We start from the raw sequence: 19,117 nt of genomic DNA, 5'->3' as shown, positions 1-19,117 counted from the left end.
CAATATATAGTTGGAGCAATATAAAGTTTGCTGTTGAATAAACCTAAAAACAACCTGCTAGTTTCCACAATCATAAACTTGCCAGGATGACACGTTCCACAATTAAAATTACGTTCTACAATTAAAACTTCGCCTGTTCCAGTGTTCCCGTACATCAAAATTTGTCCGACTAGACACCGTTAAGTTATTAACAAATTTCCAGCTTGCTATTAATCAACTTTTTTTGGTACGCGGTATCCAGGCCTATAATACACCTGCAGCCGAATACACAATAGAATTTCACTGTACTATAAGATGTTTTTCTATAGATCAGCGCAAAACGATTAAAATTTCTTTCCCATTTGCGGTTAGTCAATTCATGTTCAAAAAGATAATGGGTTGAGTTTAGTGTACTCAAGAAAAGGTTTTCAGAAACAGTTTCGCCACAACGCAACGTGTTGTGTATTGTGGCAACATTGAAATGACTATTGGCAAATAAGCCTTAGAGGTAATAGATATACCACAGTGGTGAAATTATATAATATTTATGTAATATGTGGTAAAAAATGAGCCCTAGAGAAAACTAATAGTTGTAGTGGTAATTAAAGATTGTGACATTGTTAATAATTTCATATATCGTCGGTCTCATATGAAAAGTGTCTAAGTCCAAATTAACAAATTTTACAGGAAACGAAAAAACTGATTTAAAGAATGATTTTGACTTAAAACTTTATCTTATTTAATACAGTCACTAGTTACTTAGAATAGTGTCTGTCAGCCTTCTCATAAAGATAGACCTATGTTTAAAATATTATTACTCTAAAAATGGAGTTAGGCAACTCTCATTTTTTATTTAAGGAAAAATTTTGGAGTGAGGCACATTTAATAACGAAAATCATAAAGAAATATGCGTAACTCCATAAAAAGTCTCCAAAAATAAACTGCGAAAAAGGCTTAACTCCCACAAGAAAAACGAATGTGGGGTTTTAAGGATAATAATGTTACTTAAATGTAATTAACACAAAAACTATAATAATATGATCAAATTGAACTTACCTTCAATAAGTTCACACTATTTCCTTAAAGATATGTTAGCTTATAATACTTTTCTTAAAGATATAACACAGCAGCGCAGCAAAAGTACATCTAACCTCAATGACAATGATGGACTTTGGCAAGTTTCATGTGATTCACCCAACGCCGTGTAGTTGGGTAGAATTCTTTTTTGTGGTTCTAGCGACATCTATTCACTATTTTGAACTTTTTTGTCTTGCTATGCATGCGTACCATAAATATTAATCAGGTGGCGCAAAAATCTCATTTTTGCTTATTTTGGGATTTAGGCGCTTTTCATATGAGGCCGACGATATGTTTAGTTAGTTTTGACTTCCTGCCTACAGGGTCTCAAATTCTTCCATTCATTAAATATCTTTCTTCATATACAATGTCCTTTCAGAATGTCCTTTATTCGCTGTTACCCCAAATAGCAAGTTTGTATCAATATGTCAGGGTAATAAGATAAAAATATACCGTGTTCGTGATACTTCAGCAGCCAGGGTACTGAAGCGTTTTTTCGATAGGTAATACCTATAGGAACAAATTATAACTATTTCCTGCGTAGGATCTGGAGGCCATTTTTATTTATAAACAATTAACTGTCAAAAAATGGCATTTTCCCCTTTTTTTCAAATCAACGGAAAATAGTGAAACTTATGATTTTTTTAGTACAAATATCTTCGAGATTATGGAAAAGGCTTTAAAATGACGTATTACAAAGTTTGATATACTCATTTATTGTTAATATAATTGGGAAAAATGTCGGAATTGCAAAAAAAAATCTCAATAACTGTTGTAAAAATTAGTGTACAGCTTTGAAATTTTTGTCAAATGAGGGTTCTTTGGTGCTTCATATGTGATAAAAATTTCAAAGCGATTCATTCAATTGTTTAAATTTTATTCAAATTGTTTATCCCAGAGAGCATTTTTTTTGCAATAACATAAGTCAGAAAAAAATGTACCTTAGAACCAGTCCACAGGTGTCAAATGAAAGAGCATGAGCTACACTTTCAACATGGTTTAAAAAAGTGAATTAAAAAATGCATTTATTAGTAATAAATAATTATGCAAAAGTATCGTCAATTTTTCTTTATAAACTTTTTGAATCACTTTTTCCAAAAAAAATTAACTTTTTGAAGTTATACTTCTTTACGGGCGTAATGACGGTGAAATTTTATATGGGAAAACCTAGCGACCGGCCGCATGCGCATTATAACTTTGTTCTGATTGGATGTTCAAATGACATGACAAAAATTATCCAATATGGCAGCTGTGGCACAGCTGTGGGACTGTGTTTGGTTATAATGTATGCTTGTTGCGTTTTAAAATTTGTAGGAAGAGAAACAACAAACAAAAAGTTAGTTAATGGTTATACTGCCTTTTTAAATAGTTTTCATATTATATTTTTGGACTTATTTACATAGAAGAGATGATTGTTGCATGCCAATGTGAAAGCTCATCAAACTGTGCCTAGTATGAGTGCCGCAGATCTCGCTTATTCAAAGCTAAAGAATCTTTCACTGGTAAGTGTTTTATAAATAGTTGATCAAATTTTGTTATGATATTTGAACATAGCCACTTTGCACGACGCAAGTGATTGCGAAATGTATTAGTCGTTATACGGGCTCCGATACCTACCTTGAACCTACCAAAATACATAAGTAGTATGTAATACTTTTTTTTACATAATTTGATTACCATCAAAATTTATATCAATATTCACCTAATATATTGTCTTCTTACCCTATGTTTTGTTGTATTTTTTCAATTCTAAATCATTTCAATTCAAAATCAAAATAATTTGATTTACATAAGTTAAAAATGTCAAAAGGTTAATCTGTTTAGTTAAACGATCTTCGCACATAATGACAAGCTGCCTCTGTGGTGCAGTTTTAATCCGGGTGAATCCCAATACAACGCAAATACCAGCCGCGTGGTAAGTTGGTTCGAGTCCCAATAGAAACTTTTATTTTTTTATTTTTTTTATACATTTTATGATTGTAAGTATATTTATTATATAATTTTATTTTCAGAAAATACGTATTTAGTTAAAAATTTTTCCGACAATTAATGTTCAGAAATCATTTGTGGCATTTTTAATGTGTTTGTGTGTGTTTTATTTTTTTATTATTTTAATTTTTGGCACTGTTTTAATAAAAATGTTTGAGAAGTATTAAGTATAAATTAATTTAATATTTAAATAAAATATAAATAAAAAGTATATTAATTTCGTTTATAATCATATAATCATATAATAGAAGTATAACTTCTTACGTGCGTACAAAGTACACACACATTCTTTTTTACCCTGTTTTAAGTGCTCAACTACCAAGTAATGTTATCTATATCATAATTGATAAAAAATTGTAATAAATATGTATAATTTCTTATATAACAAAATAAAGAGTTTATAAAGAAAGATTTACGATACTTTTGCATAATTATTTATTACTAATAAATGCATTTTTTTATTCACTTTTTTAAACCAAGTTGAAAATATAGCTCATGCGCTTTCATTTGACACCTGTGGAATGGTTCTAACGTCATTTTCTTCTGACTTATGTTATTGCAAAAAAAATGCTCTCTGGGATAAACAATTTTTATCACAAATTAAGTAAAAAAGATCCCTTATTTGACAAAAATTTCAAAGCTGTACACTAATTTTTACAGCAGTTATTGCGAAAATAATTTTTTTGCAATTCCGACCTTTTTTCGCAATTATATTAACAATAAATGAGTAAATCAAACTTTGTAATACGTCATTTTAAAGCTTTTTCCATGATGTCGAAGATATTTCTACTAAAAAAACCATACGTTTCCCTGTTTTCCATTGATTTGAAAAAATGTGAAAAGTGCCATTTTTTGACACTTAATTGTTTATAAATAAAAATGGCCGCCAGATCCTACGCAGGAAATAGTTACAATTTGCTCTTATAGGTATTATCTGTGGAAAAAACGCTTCAGTACCCTGGCTGTTCAAGTGTCATGGAAAAAACCTTATTACCCTGGACTACAATACCATACCAATCTCGTAAGTTCTTCAACCATGAAAACTGTCTTCGTCCTGAACTGTGATTACCTGGTGTTTTCGCTTGCATATTAGTAGCAAACTATATTTGGGACCTCTCATGCCATGTCCGAAGTACTCTAGCTTTCTTTTCTTGATACTTTTTATAATCTCAATAGTCTCGCTGGACGTCCTAGTATTATGGAGTGAGTTTCCAATCTTCTCCACCCAAGAAACTTTTCAAATTCTTCTGTAGCACTACATTTCGAAAGCCTCAAGGCGATTTAGATCACTTTTATTCACGGTCCAAGACTTGACATCATAAAGCAAGACCGAGAACACGTAGCAGCAAAGCAGACGGATCCTCAATGCCAATTTTAGATCTACATAATTTCACCGCAACTCTCTGCTTTATAATTTAACTGATATCCAAGATAAACAATTTGATCAAATTGCTAAAGTTTGGTACTACATATTTACATATACAGACGGTTATATATTCTGTTATATGGGTATATGTTCTATTATGAGTATGTATTTTGGTTTTCCGTATGTTCAGTTCCAGACCTGTTTCCTTACAACTCTCAACGACACTGCCAAGTAATGTTTGCAGATCTTCTTGAGTAGATGCTAGGAGTACTGTGTTGTTCGCATATTGTAAATTATTGATAACTTCACCGTTCACAATTATTACTCCTTCTTGTTTTTCAGAAAGCGCATTTATGAATTTTTTTTTGCTGTAAACGTTGACAAGCAGGGGCTGCATCCCTACCGTACTCCTCTTTTAATATTCTTCTTCTTCTTGTAGTGCCTCTCAGTTTCGGATGTTGGCGACCATCATAGCAATCTGTACTTTGCACACTGCTGCTCTAAAAGACTTGTGGTTGTTGTGTTGAACCATGTGCGTAGATTCTTCAGCCAGGAAATCCTTCGCCTTCCTGGTCCTCGCTTTCCTTCTACTTTTCCTTGCAAGATTAATTGAAGCAGTCCATATCTTTCACTGTTCCTCTTGACGTGACCGATGTATTCGATTTTGGCTGTTTTTGTTGTGGTTAACAGCTCTTTTTCTTTTCGTATTCTTAATAAGACGTACTGGTTAGTAATGTCCCTAATAACACCAACGTTCCATGTATGTTCCTAGAATGTACACACAGGACATTGAAAACATCCCTGGAATGTCCTCAAAAGCACAAGAACGTCCCCTAAATATCCCAGGAAAGTCCTGTGTCAGCATTTTAAACGTTCCTTGAATGTCTTGTTGGAACATTCCATGAATGTCTACGAATGTTCTTTGGACATTCACAGTATATTTTGTAGACATTCCCTGGATATAGTCGCTGATGTGACATAATACCTCCGATTTGTTTTTTCATGAGTTTTGTAAGAGATACTAAAATCTTTTTTTACAGTCACCTCCTGTTTTCATATGATATTTTTTGACATGTTTTGTAGTCAATTCAACTATCTATTTACTACAAAACATGTCCAAATTTACATGTGAAAACAGGAGATGACCCTAAAAATGGTTTTTCGTCTCCTACAAAATTTATGAAAAAGCAGATAGGAGGTATTGTCACATCACCGACGATATACCAGAAGTATATGTGGCCATACCAAATAATACATCCTTGATAAATATAAACATTTTTATTGCACAAAATTTTATCATATATTTTTTTCGATAATCATCAGTACGATTATGATTCATTGTATTGAATTGTACATTACAATTACAATCTGGTCATAACTGACCAATGAGCAATTTTAATTTAACCTAAATTACTACTGTTCCTTAAAATGAAGAGCTTACCCCATAGCGTCTCTTATCTAATCTAACAAGATCGTGCACTATTTTAACATACACAGGCACACAAGCACTATGCCCTGCTTTTCACTATCACCTATCACTCAAACTAGTTCAAAAGGCTTTGTCCTCTTAAATCTTCTAGTTTGCCCAGTAGTATCGAGGAGCTGGATTTCCTCAATATTCTCGTATTGATGAAGTTGTTGCTCGTGACTTCCTGCCATCTTCTTGATGATTATATCCAGGTTCCATTTCTAGGTCCTTATGGAGATCACTGTTTGTCACATACCAAGGAGCATCTACAATATTTCTCAGTATTTTGTTCTGGAATCTTTATATAATTTTTATATTACTTGGTCTAGTAAGTACATCCCCATAGTGGGCACCCATAAGTCCATACAGGTCTTAATATTTGTTTATAAAGTAATAACTTATTATGCATCAACAATGTGGAGTTTCTTCCAACTAGCCAATACACTTTTTACATATACCTATCTTTCTTTTGCCTTTCATAGCCACAAGGCTACGTTTCCTTCCTGTTTTTTTTTTGTAGAACACTTTCAGCTGATTCTAAAAAAAATTAAAATGAATGGTAATTTTTCTATTCTTTACAATTAAAAATCAAAAGAAATAGGTACTATTTACAGGTTATAATATGCATAAATAATTCGTTTCATAAAGAATAAAGAAAATTGAAAACGGATTTTATAATACTTACATAATTGTTTAAACAAAAGAGATTTCCATTTTACATCCAATCATAAATTTTTAGGTTATGGTTATCATGAAATGTGAAAATGAAAATGTGATGATCACGCGGCACGCGACCCTACTTGCATAGAACACGCGCGGCAAATTTGAAAATGAACGCAAATTGAATAGTAAATGGCCTCACTTAAAATATAGGACATTGGTAGTATGTTCATAGAATGTCTTGTGGTAACATTCCACCAATAATTTAATCAGATGTTCACCGAATGTTCCTTGAATGTCCAGGACATTCAAACATTAATAGAACTTTGATAGTACATTCCTGGAATGTTTTGTGTTGTTAGGGGTGGTCGGTATAAGATATCTTCAGGATTTGACGATAAAGCCACATTTCAAAAACGTCAATTTTCTTGCAGGTGGCGTCTGTGAGAGTCCACGGCTCAACTCCTTACAACAGTATAGAAAAAATATAACATCGTAGTAACCTGATTTTTATGGGTATCGACAAATCATGACATTTGAATAACTTAACCATTTTTTGAAATGCAGATCTTGCTTTCTCTATCCTATATTTTTAATATTAAGAGCCTGTTATTCTAAACCGTCTACTAAAACTGATGTTGTTTGTTGTTTGCTTCCAATACAAATTTGCAATTATACGAACATCTCTGCCATCCAAGCCAATGTTTTTTAGAACTTCGAAAAATATAGAGTGCTTAACACGATCAAATGCCTTTTGGAAGCCAATTAAACAACAGAACATGTATCTGGTTTTATAGATTGTTATTGATAGTCCAGTTATTCATTTAAACCTATTTAGTAAAGCTTCAAATTTTGGAAAGGAAAATTGTAACGATATTAAGAAATTAACGATAATGGAGGGAGAGGCGAAGATCATGCAGGAGAAGGAAATATAGAAGCGTGACCAGGGGGGTTTAAGGGTTATAACCCTCCCCCATTAGGATGTACTTTAAGCTCTATACACTCAACCACTATACCATACTACTATTCCATACCCCCCAGAGACCCTCCAATAGTTGTAACCCTCTCCCCCTTAGGATCATCCTGGTTACGCCGTTGTGGAAATACACAAATAGGAATAGATATAAGTGAATTAAACAGAAAGCATGATGAAAATACATAATAGACGATCGTAAAAAGTTGAGAGAAAAAGTCTATGCAAAAAACTCACTAATCTTTGTGAACATATAAGGAAATAAGAACTAATCCACCATCATAAATTAAATAATATGAGTTCTAGAGTCTATAAACTTAAATTTTTAAAGAAATGGTACTTATATATCAATTTTTTAAACTTTTTTAGAGCAGGAATAAATATTGCACATGAATCGGGCAAAATGACACAACGATAAAGTTATAATTACGGATATACATTAATTGATATCTTGAAAATGATTCTTTCATTTGTTCTCTTAAGTACTACCACTTTACTGCATTCTAAAAAGTTTATCATATATAAAAATCTCCATGTGAACGATCTGACTAATTGTTTGCCATCTGTTTTTCAGGTTCGCCATTGAAATAATGTCTAAAACATTGGTACCGCCGTTACAGCCGAAGACCAAACCGCATCTTTTGCAAGAATCCGCATCCGCAACGGTACTACCGAACGGTACCACCGCGGCCGTCTCTCTTGTAGACGTGTTCAGTACCAGTACCCACAAGGAATCAAACAATCACGTAGTTAAAATTCTCATCAGCCCCCAAAACGACAATTCCTCCAAAACCTTCGTTAATTATAATCATGAGGGTAGTACCGAGGGTGGTACCGAGGTGATCAGTGACACGGCACCGTGCATCAGGATTAACTTGGGTGATGTTCAAAAAAGTGACATGTCGAGGAGTTACTTCTATTATCGCGAGTACAATTATGGGGCCATGTCCAGTGGGCAGATATCCCCCAGTGAAACCATGGATTCTGGTACTTGCAGCGATCTAGACGGTACTTCGCCCCCTGTCGCGATGAAAAGTAAAAACGGCGTGTCTGTGACTCTGATAGGTAAGTTTTTATTTTATTTTATTTTATTTTATTTTATTTTATTGTTAAAGTAGTACTGGTAGATTGTAGATACGTTGTGTGGGTAGTACCGGGAATTCATTCGCGATGCATTTCGAACGAGAATTCTACACAGGTGGTTGACATGTCGTAAATATTTATCGCTTTGCTTTGAGTTGATTAGTTCGCAGGATCGACTTAGCCCTTTACGTACGTACTTTATAATAGAATAACGAACTTACATTAGCACTACTTTTCGTAATTTATCAATTATCGTCTTATAATAAATAAATATACATTGTATGTGTAATAAGGCCAGGGTAATAAGACAAAAATATACCCTGTTCGTGACACTTCAGCAGCCAGGGTACTGAACCCTTTTTTCGACAGGTAATACATATAGGAATAAATTAGAACTATTTCCTGCTTAGGATCTGGCGGCCATTTTTATTTATAAACAATTAACTGTTAAAAAATGGCATTTTCCCCTTTTTTTCAAATCAACGGAAAACAGTCAAACTTATGATTTTTTTAGTACAAATATCTTCGAGATTATGGAAAAAGTTTTAAAATGACGTATTAATATACTCATTTATTGCTAATATAATTGCGAAAAAAAGTCGGAATTGCAAAAAAATATTTTCGCAATAACTGTTGTAAAAATTAGTGTACAGTTTTGAAATTTTTTTCAAATGTGGGTTTTTTGGTGCTTAATATGTGATAAAAATTTCAAGGCGATTCATTCAATTTTTCAAATTTTATTTAAATTGTTTATCCCAGAGAGCATTTTTTTTGCAATAACATAAGTCACAAAAAAATGACCTTAGAACCATTCCACATGTGTCAAATGGAAGAGCATGAGCTACATTTTCAACATGGTTTAAAAAAGTGAATAAAAAATGCATTTATTAGTAATAAATAATTATGCAAAAGTATCGTCAATTTTTTTTTATAAACTTTTTGAACAACTTTTTCGAAAAAAAGTAACTTTTTTACCCTGTTTTAAGTGCACAACTACCAAGTAATGTTATCTATAAATATCATAATTGATAAAAAATTGTAATAAATATGTATAATTTCTTATACAGTGCGGTGGAATAAGTGTTGCCCCCCCCCCCCCCTGTTAACTTGTTTATTTTAAGAATATAAGCAAAACGCTCGGACAGGTCGATTTTTAAACTAACCATAGTATATTAAAGCATCAACGTTTCGAACTTTACGCGATTCCTCTTCAGGTGACAGCCATAACTTTGATTTTTTTAAATGGGAAAGTACATCATGTGACACCTCATTTAAAAGCTCTTAAAATATTTTCGGTATATATTCGGTATATTTCGCTATATTATCAAAATTTCGGTCGAATTCTTTCTAAATGCAATCATTTTTTTCGAATCTTGAAACAACTAATAAATATTTTAGAAAAATTTAAACGCAGAATGAAATATTACAGTATTGTCGATGGTCCAAAGTCCCTGAGAACTCCTATAATGTTTATTTTAATGAGTCACAGTGGTGGAAAAAAGAGAAAATTTAGTGTGATTTTTAATTTCAAATATATCATTCAAAAGAAACTTTTTGTTTATTCTAAGGGACTGTCAGCCCTCGGTAATAATTAAATCTTTCATTCTGCGTTTAAATTTTTCAAAAATACTTATTAGTTTTCTCAGAATTCGAAAAAAATAAATGCGTTTAAAAAGAGTTCGACCGAAATTTTGGGCCTGAGATCTCAAAAAGGATTAAAGTATTATACATTCTTGAAATCAGTATTTTAAAAGCTGTTAAATGAGGTGTCACATGATGTACTTTACCATTTAAAAAAATCAAAGTTATGCCTGTCACCTGAAGAGCGATAGCGTAAAGTTCGAAACGTTGATGCTATGATATACTATGATTAGTTTAAAAATCGACCTGTCCGAGTGTTTTGCTTATATTCTTAAAATAAACAAGTTAACAGGGGGGCAACACTTATTCCACCGCACTGTATAACAAAATAAAAAGTTTATAAGGAAAGATTTACGATACTTTTGCATAATTATTTATTACTAATAAATGCATTTTTTATTCACTTTTTTTGAACCAAGTTGAAAATATAGCTCATGCTCTTTCATTTGACACCTGTGGAATGGTTCTAACGTCATTTTCTTCTGACTTATGGTATTGCAAAAAAAATGCTCTCTGGGATAAACAATTTGAATAAAATTTAAACAATTGAATGAATCGCTTTGAAATTTTTATCACATATTAAGCAAGAACCCTTTTTGACAAAAATTTCGAAGCTGTACACTAATTTTTACAACAGTTATTGCGAAAATATTTTTTTTTGCAATCCCGACCTTTTTTTGCAATTATATTAACAATAAATGAGTATATCAAACTTTGTAATACGTCATTTTAAAGTTTTTTCCATAATCTCGAAGATATGTGTACTAAAAGAACCATAAGTTTCCCTGTTTTCCATTGATTTGAAAAAAACATTAAAAAATGCCATTTTTTGACACTTAATTGTTTATAAATAAAAATGGCCGCCAGATCCTACGCAGGAAATAGTTACAATTTGCTCTTATAAGTATTACCTGTCGAGAAAACGCTTCAGTACCCTGGCTGTTCAAGTGTCATGGAAAAATCCTTATTACCCGGGACTATGACTCTTTCAAGTTAAAATACTCGGTTTAAGTGTTTTGCATTACTGCATTTAAGTGTTTTGGTCCAAATGGGATCTTTTTTGAATTGAACAATTTCTACAGGAGTCTATTTCTTACTAGAACCACTTCATGATTTAACTTCTTCTTTTTCCTACTTTATAAATAGGCTCAATGCCTGATTTACTTCTGTTTTTAGCCTCAATTGACGTTGTTGGACATTCTTTCTAGGTGTTGATTTCCTTCTATGTGTTTTTCTTCTTTTGGTCCACATGTTTATTTCTTCTATACCACATCTCGCTCGTATTTCCTCACTTCTTACTCTGTCTCTTAGAGTTTGGTTTGTTATTTTTCGTAAGACTTTCATTTCTGCTGTTTCCAGCAGTCTTTGTGTTTTTGCCGTATCTGCTCTTGTTTCCGCTGTGTACGTCATTATCGGTCTTATTGGTGATTTATATATCCTGGTGTTCGTTTCCGTTGTGAGGTATTTGTTTCTCCAGATTGTGTTGTTGAGACATCGTGTTGCTCTGTTCGCCATGTTCACTTGTTTTTGTACTTCTTTTTCCACTTGACAGTTTTATTCCCAAGTATTCCGTTTCCATCACTTATTATTCTATTATTTTGTTATTTACGACCAGTTTACATCGTCTTGGTTCCACTGATACCACTATCGATTTAGTTTTCTCTGTTGAGATCACCATGTTGTATATTAGCGCCGTGTTTTCGAATTCTTTAATATCTTTGTAGGGCATCTTCATTTTTGGCTGTTATTATGGCGTCGTCGGCGTAGCATATATTTTCTTTTCTCTCATTCTATATCCCCATTTTTTAACTTTCTTTATAATAAGGTAACTTGTATCAATAATCACGATATTCTCTAGTCGCAAACCTTGTGCTCAATTTTTTATTTAACAGGATCTGAAAAAAATCGAAAATTTTGCTACGTAGTTCGACCAAGCAAAATTTGCAGCCCTTCTTTGTCGTTTATAATGATTATTGTATCGTCTGAATATCTGAGATTATTCAATAGTGTTCTGTTAATTGCATAGATGTCTGCTAGTGTCTCTTTAAACATCTTTTTTAAGCACATATTAAAAAATAGAGGGGATAGTGTACATCCTTCTCTTACTACTCTTCTTAAAGGTATCCCTTTAGATTTTTGTTGGTCTGTTCGTATTATGTCTTTCTAAATGGCTATAAAAAATATTAAGCAAAATTTTTGCTACAAACTCAAACATAAATGACTAAGTTTTCAATCTAATAGCACATAAGACAATATTAAAAATATTACTCTACATCCCACCATATTGAAAACAATGGGAACATTCTCGGGTTACACCTTCGAGGCTTCTAAAATTTGCAAGCCATAAAGGATGCTGAGCTAAATAAGATGAGGGAATTTTTTCAATTTATAATTCATTCCCTTATCTTCTTTAGTCTCAGCATCCGTTATGGCTTGGAAATTTTAGAAGCCTCGGAAGTGTAACCAGAGAAGGTTCCCATTGTTTTCAATCTGGTGGGATGTAGAGTAATATTTTTAACATTGTTTTATGTGCTATTAGATTAAAAACTTAGTCTTTTGCTAGCAGTTGCCGCTAGGGCATCTATGCTATTCCGTTCGTTGGGTCCTGGTCCTGGTTGGGTCAGAGAGAGAGAGCAGCATATGTGCCTCCTGATGAGAGATTAATAAGTTTCGAAACCGGTAGAGGTGCTTGCTGCACTCTCTAATTGAGCTAGAATAATGATGCGGCTGTAGTTTCGTGTTGCAACGAAATTGAAAATGGTTATTCATTTTTGATCAAACATAAATCTTCGTATTTGGCAACAAAAAGTTTATTTTTTCATTAGAATACTCATAATAATAATATCGTATGGCATTTTTGCCGGGGAGATCCATTCGGACACGTTCCGGCGCCACTTGCATCTTTAACCCTGTTTTAAAGTAGCTAGTGTCAATGATCACACCAGCCCAGAGGGACCGCCGACTTAACTTACCCTCCGAAGCACGGTGAACAGCTCGTACTATTTTTAGAAATGAAAATAAATCTCGTTGTTGGTGCCAAGATTCGAACTCGTGCGCTCTGGCTTATGAAGCCAGTATTTTGCCGCTGAGCTACGGCAGTTTACAGAGTACTCATAATTTTTGGTGAAAAAAGTTTTGAGCTCTCTTTATTTAAAGACGTAGTTATGCAACAACCCTGGTATATTAATAATTGTAAATTCTTCGAGTTAATCAATTTGTTTAAATTCTCCCATTTCTTCAAAATATTATGATCTATTGCAATTTTCGGCAGACAGACCAATCAGACTGTGAAAATCTAAAACCGTGAAGAAAAATAATGATGATTCAGATCGTCTACAAAAGGTCACGACTTCTTTTAAGAAAGTTTCATTATCGCTAATGACAACGTGTGGTAAAGTTTAACAAATTTCTCTCCTTAATATGAATTAAGTATATTTAAGCTTTTGTTTCTTGTCATTTTGAATACTCAATCACGATTCGAGACAGATTTTCTTCAGAATTTAAAATACCTAGTTAATTAGAGGGCTCATTAAATTAAATTAAATTAAAGAAATAGACGATTTAAATAGAAGAAATAATTATCTATAATTATTTACCTTATTATTCATATATTGTAAATTATTTGTGTTTGTTTACAAGGGGAGGGGTATTGTTTGAAAATTTTGAAATTTTCGATTTTTTTATTATATATTTTAAATGAAAATACAGAATACTTTCTGAAAATTTCAGATTGATCCGAGCAAAATTACGGAATTACAGTATATCCCTGAATATCCCTACCTTCGACTCACTTTGCAGCGGCTTCGCGCGCCATTGAGCTTTGAGCGTAGTGAGAAACTTTCAGCATCTGTTCCCCTTCTCTTTTATCAATTATTCCGCGATTCAAAAACATATGCCGGTGTGCATCACTTTACTGTTTAAAAAACAAAAAAGATATTGAAAATAAAAGTTGTCAAAACTTTATAGGCGTTTTTCTCAAATCTGGTTCTTTCAAAAGTGGTGGACATTGTAACTCAAAAAGTACTGACCGCTCCACCTGAAACTTTGCATAGATTTTCTTTGGGCATTTCATGAGGTAACGCTTTAGAGATATTTTTTGTTTTACGCTTATTTTTTGTTTAACAATAATAAATGTGTTGATTTTCACCCTTTTTGCAGAAAATTTCGTTGTTTTGATTTCTGAGTGATACCAGAAACTCAAAAATCGTTAAAACTAAAAAAACTCGAAGGCATTACCTCGAAAAATTCATAAGCTAATAAAATTTTTTGAATTTTGATTTCACATGATCCAATGACGAGATCTAATATTCACCGCAAAATCTATTTATCTACTCTATGTCATATTATGTATAAGTTTTTAGTTTGTGAAAACTGTCATTATAGATAGCAGTGCGTGAAGTGTTTAAAGTATGCGTGAAGTAACAATGTATTTTAAATGGGACTTACTTTTTCGCATTGTTTTTGATACACTTTCATATAAACAAATATCCTTATAACTTTCGCGTTGTCATGGCCATAACATAATGAGCAATAAATTACGACAAAAGTTTTGACAGTTTTGTGGTTTGAAAGAAGTTAGAATTTTTAAATGTCAAAATTTTAAAAATTGTAGAATAGAAATAAATTCCAGTGACGAAGAGTTACAGTTTTTTTATTTGTTCATCATAGATAAAATATTGTATGAAACAGTTCGTGAAGTATGCATTTTGCGAACTTACGCGATGTATAGCACTCGCTCCGTTGTCGCTCGTGCTCTAAACATCGCGTGCGTTCGCAAAATGCATTAACTATTTTTAGGCGTCTGTCTATAAAAATTTGCCACCGTTGGCTTATTTTTAAATATTTTGCCTTGAATTTTTTTAATATTTTCTGATATGTAGTGAATATGTTTATTTAACCTAAAAGTAAAATAATTCTGCCATAGTTTAAATAAAATTCACAAAGCAAGTCTTAAGGCTTAGAATTGAAATTTCCAAATTTACAAACTCTCCTATTTCAGACTCTTTTCCTAAAACTCTTTAGTAAATTTTTCCACTTTCTTCTACTTCCTCGTATGTACTACGGTTTTGTTTAATTTCTATTTTATCGATTATCTCAAATAAAATACTTTTATTGGTACTGGTTGTTTTCCTCAGTATTGAGCAGGTACTTCTATTTCATCGGTTATCTCTTATATCTTATATTATACTTTTCTGATTATTTTCCTCAGTATCGAGCAGGCTTTGAAAATAATATTTTCATATTGTCAGGATTTCCATGTTGTCCAGTGAGAACTACTCCCTCCGTATTTTTAATTTCTATTGAGTATTTTTCTTTCATCATTCTATGGCTGTACAGCCCAATTCAAGTCCTGTTCTACCTCAGTAAAGCCTCTCCATTCGTTACGGTCTATAGCCATTCTCCTCCAGGATCGACTGCCAAGGAAATTTCTTGCGTACGCTTCAACATCGTTCTTCCATCGCTTTCTCAGCCTCTCAATAGGTCTCTCTCCCTACATTCTTGAATTCAACTGTTTTTTTTGGAAGCCTGTTAATGGAAGAGTCGACAGCCGAACATACTTAGGTGTTAGAAACTGTAATCAGAAGATGCAGCATGAAGATGGAAAAAACAACGTTGTACTAAAATAAAATTTAGTGTGATTTTTAATTGTAATTTTAATTGTAATTGTGATTTTATACAAAAGAAACTTTTTATTTTTTCTAAGGGAATTTTGGCCCTTGATAATAACGTAATCTTTCATTCTGCGTTTAAATTTTTCAAAAATACTCATTAGTTTTCTCACGATTCGAAAAAAATGAATACATTTTAAAACACATTGAAAATTTTGACAGGCGACATTTTCTTAAGATTTTTCCCTTTAAAAATTTGAATATTAGTTTGAGTTTTGTTTAGAATAATTGTAATTGGTTAATTTTATGATTCGTATTTTATAAAAATGCCCTAGATCTTAACAGCCTATTATGCGTATCAATAAATGTGTTAGTTATACTAAAATCACAATAAAGATGCACTAGACTTAAACAAACCAAGACACGTTGAATGTTACGAGGAGCACTCCCGAATCATGATTTACAATGTATAAACTTTGTAAATCATGATTTGGGATTTACAATGTATATAAATTGTAAATTATTTACTCCTCGTAACATTCAACGTGTCTTGGTTTGTTTTCTTCTAGTGCATCGTTAATGTGATTGCAGTATAGATGCTCACGCTTGTTGAACTTTTGTATTTTGCGTACGTATTTTTGTACGTAGGAGTAGGTTATTTTAATGTGAACACTCTATTACATAGACTTTTACCTAACAAACATTTTATTACCTTTCCAATAAATTCGTCTTCTTTTGCGAATATAATATTTTGAAGGAGTGGTGACCAAATCACCAATAATGTTGTTTCTAACACTCAAATTGATTAATGATCTAACATGCAATTATGTAAATAAATTACGATCGACTGAGCAAGACACTGGTTATCAACTTCTCATGCAAAAACATTTTTATTACTATTCAATCCACAGGTGCATAACTATATGAGCAATTCACTATTATGCATTATCTACAAAAAGACGTGTTAAGTTTTATGATTGGGAAATAGTTTATCCAAAGAAGTTACTGTAATAATTTGCATTTGAGGGATGGATAACTTATTAAAGTATGTGTGAAAACATGTTATGAATGAAAGTCATTATGTATTGAATATAAAAGTAAACTAACATAGAAAATCTGAGTAAATCAAAATTAATACTGAGTATTTACTCCTTTGCGTTATTAAGTTTCTTATTGAATCCTAAAGCATCGCTTCCCACTCTTCATCTAATACAATTTTTAGCTCCGCCACCGTTTCTGGTGATGAATAACGGACCCGAAATCTGCGTTTGAGCTTATCTCATAGGTCATAGGTGATCGATGGAATTCATATCCGGACTCAATGAACGGTAGTCCATTGTTGTTATATTGGTGTTAGCCAGGTAATCTTTCGTAATCCGCACTGTGAGCCAACGAGCGTTATCATGCTTTAGCATACAACCGTCGCCCATGTAGCCAATATAGGGAACAACATTGTCTTGGAGAATATCCGTAATGTAACTATCCGCTGTCAAACTGTCAAACTCACTCCGCGACCACCATTGGGTAGGAACACATCTCTGTTTCTCCTTCTAAAGATAAAGTACCCCAACGTATACACGAATCACCCCCATAGCTCACTGTTTCGACATTGCAGCACTGGGCAAATCGTTCTCCGAGCCTCACATAGGCGTGTCGTCTTTTGTCATTGCTTTACAAGCCCATTCGACTCTCACCAGAGAATAAAACTCTGCATCATTGGCCAAGGTCCCAATTGACGTGTTCTTGGGCAAACTGAAGTCGAGCTTGGTTCTGACGTGCGTTCAAATGTGCCGTGTGTTAGCTCGTCTAGGAGTCAAAGTGGCAGCCTTAAGTCTTCCCCTAACTATACACTGAGTGACGGTGACACCTCGAATATTCCTCAAGGATTATTGAAACTCAACTCCTGTCAAGGAGAGGACAATAAATCGGTTATCCCAGAGCCGGATTTAAGGCAGTGGGGCCCCTGGGCAGAATTGGTATGGGGCCCTACATCCTACCATTAAAAAATTGTTGTTATAACTATGGTACCTACATAGTCAACTACAGGGTTTTCCCTTTTAGAAATTAAAAAAAAATACTATTCTAACTGGGAAATAAGCCACAATTTAAATTAAATTTTTTTTTTCTTTTATTATTGGCTTTGTATTGCTTGATCCATTCAGCCACGATAAAATGATTTTATTGACATTTCGACTTCCACTTCGGACGTCGTTATCAAAATACAAAATATTAATGTACTTATTGATATAAAATGTATATTTTGTATTTTGATAATGACGTCCGAAGTGGAAGCCGAAACGTTAGTAAATTCATTTTTCAATTGTGGCTTATTTCCCAGTTAGAATAGTAAATTACGTAAATGCCGCAAACAAATATCTTCAGAACAATATTAAAAAATGTTGATCTACTTTTATCAATATATTTTTACATAATAAAAAATACAAGGGCTTTATCTTGTTACAGTAAAATATTAAAAATAAACATAGTTAAGATGCATGGTTAAAGTGACGGTACTTTTCGAGATTTTTTAATTGAAAATGTCAGAGATGGTTCAAACGCTCTTGGCTCATCGTAGACCGAAGTCACCTCAACGTTTGGAAACGAATCATTCACATTATTTTCTTTTATCAGTCGGTACATTTGAAGCTCTTTACTTACCTATTATTGATGAGTCAACCTCCTCTTGAAATGAATTGAAAAATTCTACAAATTATACCAGTTGGACACGTAGGTGTTCGTGTTCAACAAAATCATTGTTGTACGAGTCGGTAAGTTTCAGTGAGTGAGCTTCAATTTCATTGGGAGTTAAATTTTCTAAATGATGTAAAAATCCAAAATTGGAATGCATGGATTCATATACAGGAAGCCTCTGACTGAAAAACGAAATGAAGTGATATATAATAGCGATAAAATTTTGAGTACTAAATTTCTCTGATTTTGTCATTCCAGTCTCTAGAGATGTTCCATAATCCAGTGGAGTCAGCCGATAGAACATAAATTCGTTAAGTGATCTAAGTGCCGCCACTCCTGAATTTAGGTCAATATTTGGATATTGGAGAATACGTATTGTGCTGTTTGTCCTCTCTAAGATTTCATTCCAAAATATTGCAAATATTCCTTTTTCCTGTAAACACATTCGATTATACAAACCATTCGCATTGTTACGAGTTTTAAATTGTTCCTCATCGTCTTCTGAAATTTTGGATTATGCTTTTTTAATCTGATTATAACGTATAACTCGTGCTTCTGCTGCATCACTCCTAGATGACCAA

General features: G+C 32.9%; 1 protein-coding gene across 2 annotated transcripts in view; it reads left to right on the top strand.

The window, feature by feature from the left end:
- The window catches only part of LOC114327626 (glutaredoxin domain-containing cysteine-rich protein CG31559), a 101,085-nt gene that overhangs the window by 55,762 nt on the left and 26,206 nt on the right, over window positions 1-19,117 (top strand). For both annotated transcript variants that reach the window (XM_050662889.1, XM_050662890.1), the window contains exon 2: window positions 8,087-8,577. In XM_050662889.1, coding sequence (XP_050518846.1) covers window positions 8,103-8,577 — 475 coding nt within the window. In that variant the 5' untranslated portion in view covers window positions 8,087-8,102. The remainder of the gene's footprint in view (window positions 1-8,086; window positions 8,578-19,117) is intronic.

The sequence above is a fragment of the Diabrotica virgifera genome, chromosome 9, assembly GCF_917563875.1.
Source record: "Diabrotica virgifera virgifera chromosome 9, PGI_DIABVI_V3a".
NCBI lineage: Eukaryota > Metazoa > Arthropoda > Insecta > Coleoptera > Chrysomelidae > Diabrotica > Diabrotica virgifera.
Note: the sequence above shows the minus strand (reverse complement) of the source record. Positions and strands in the feature narration are given on the sequence as shown.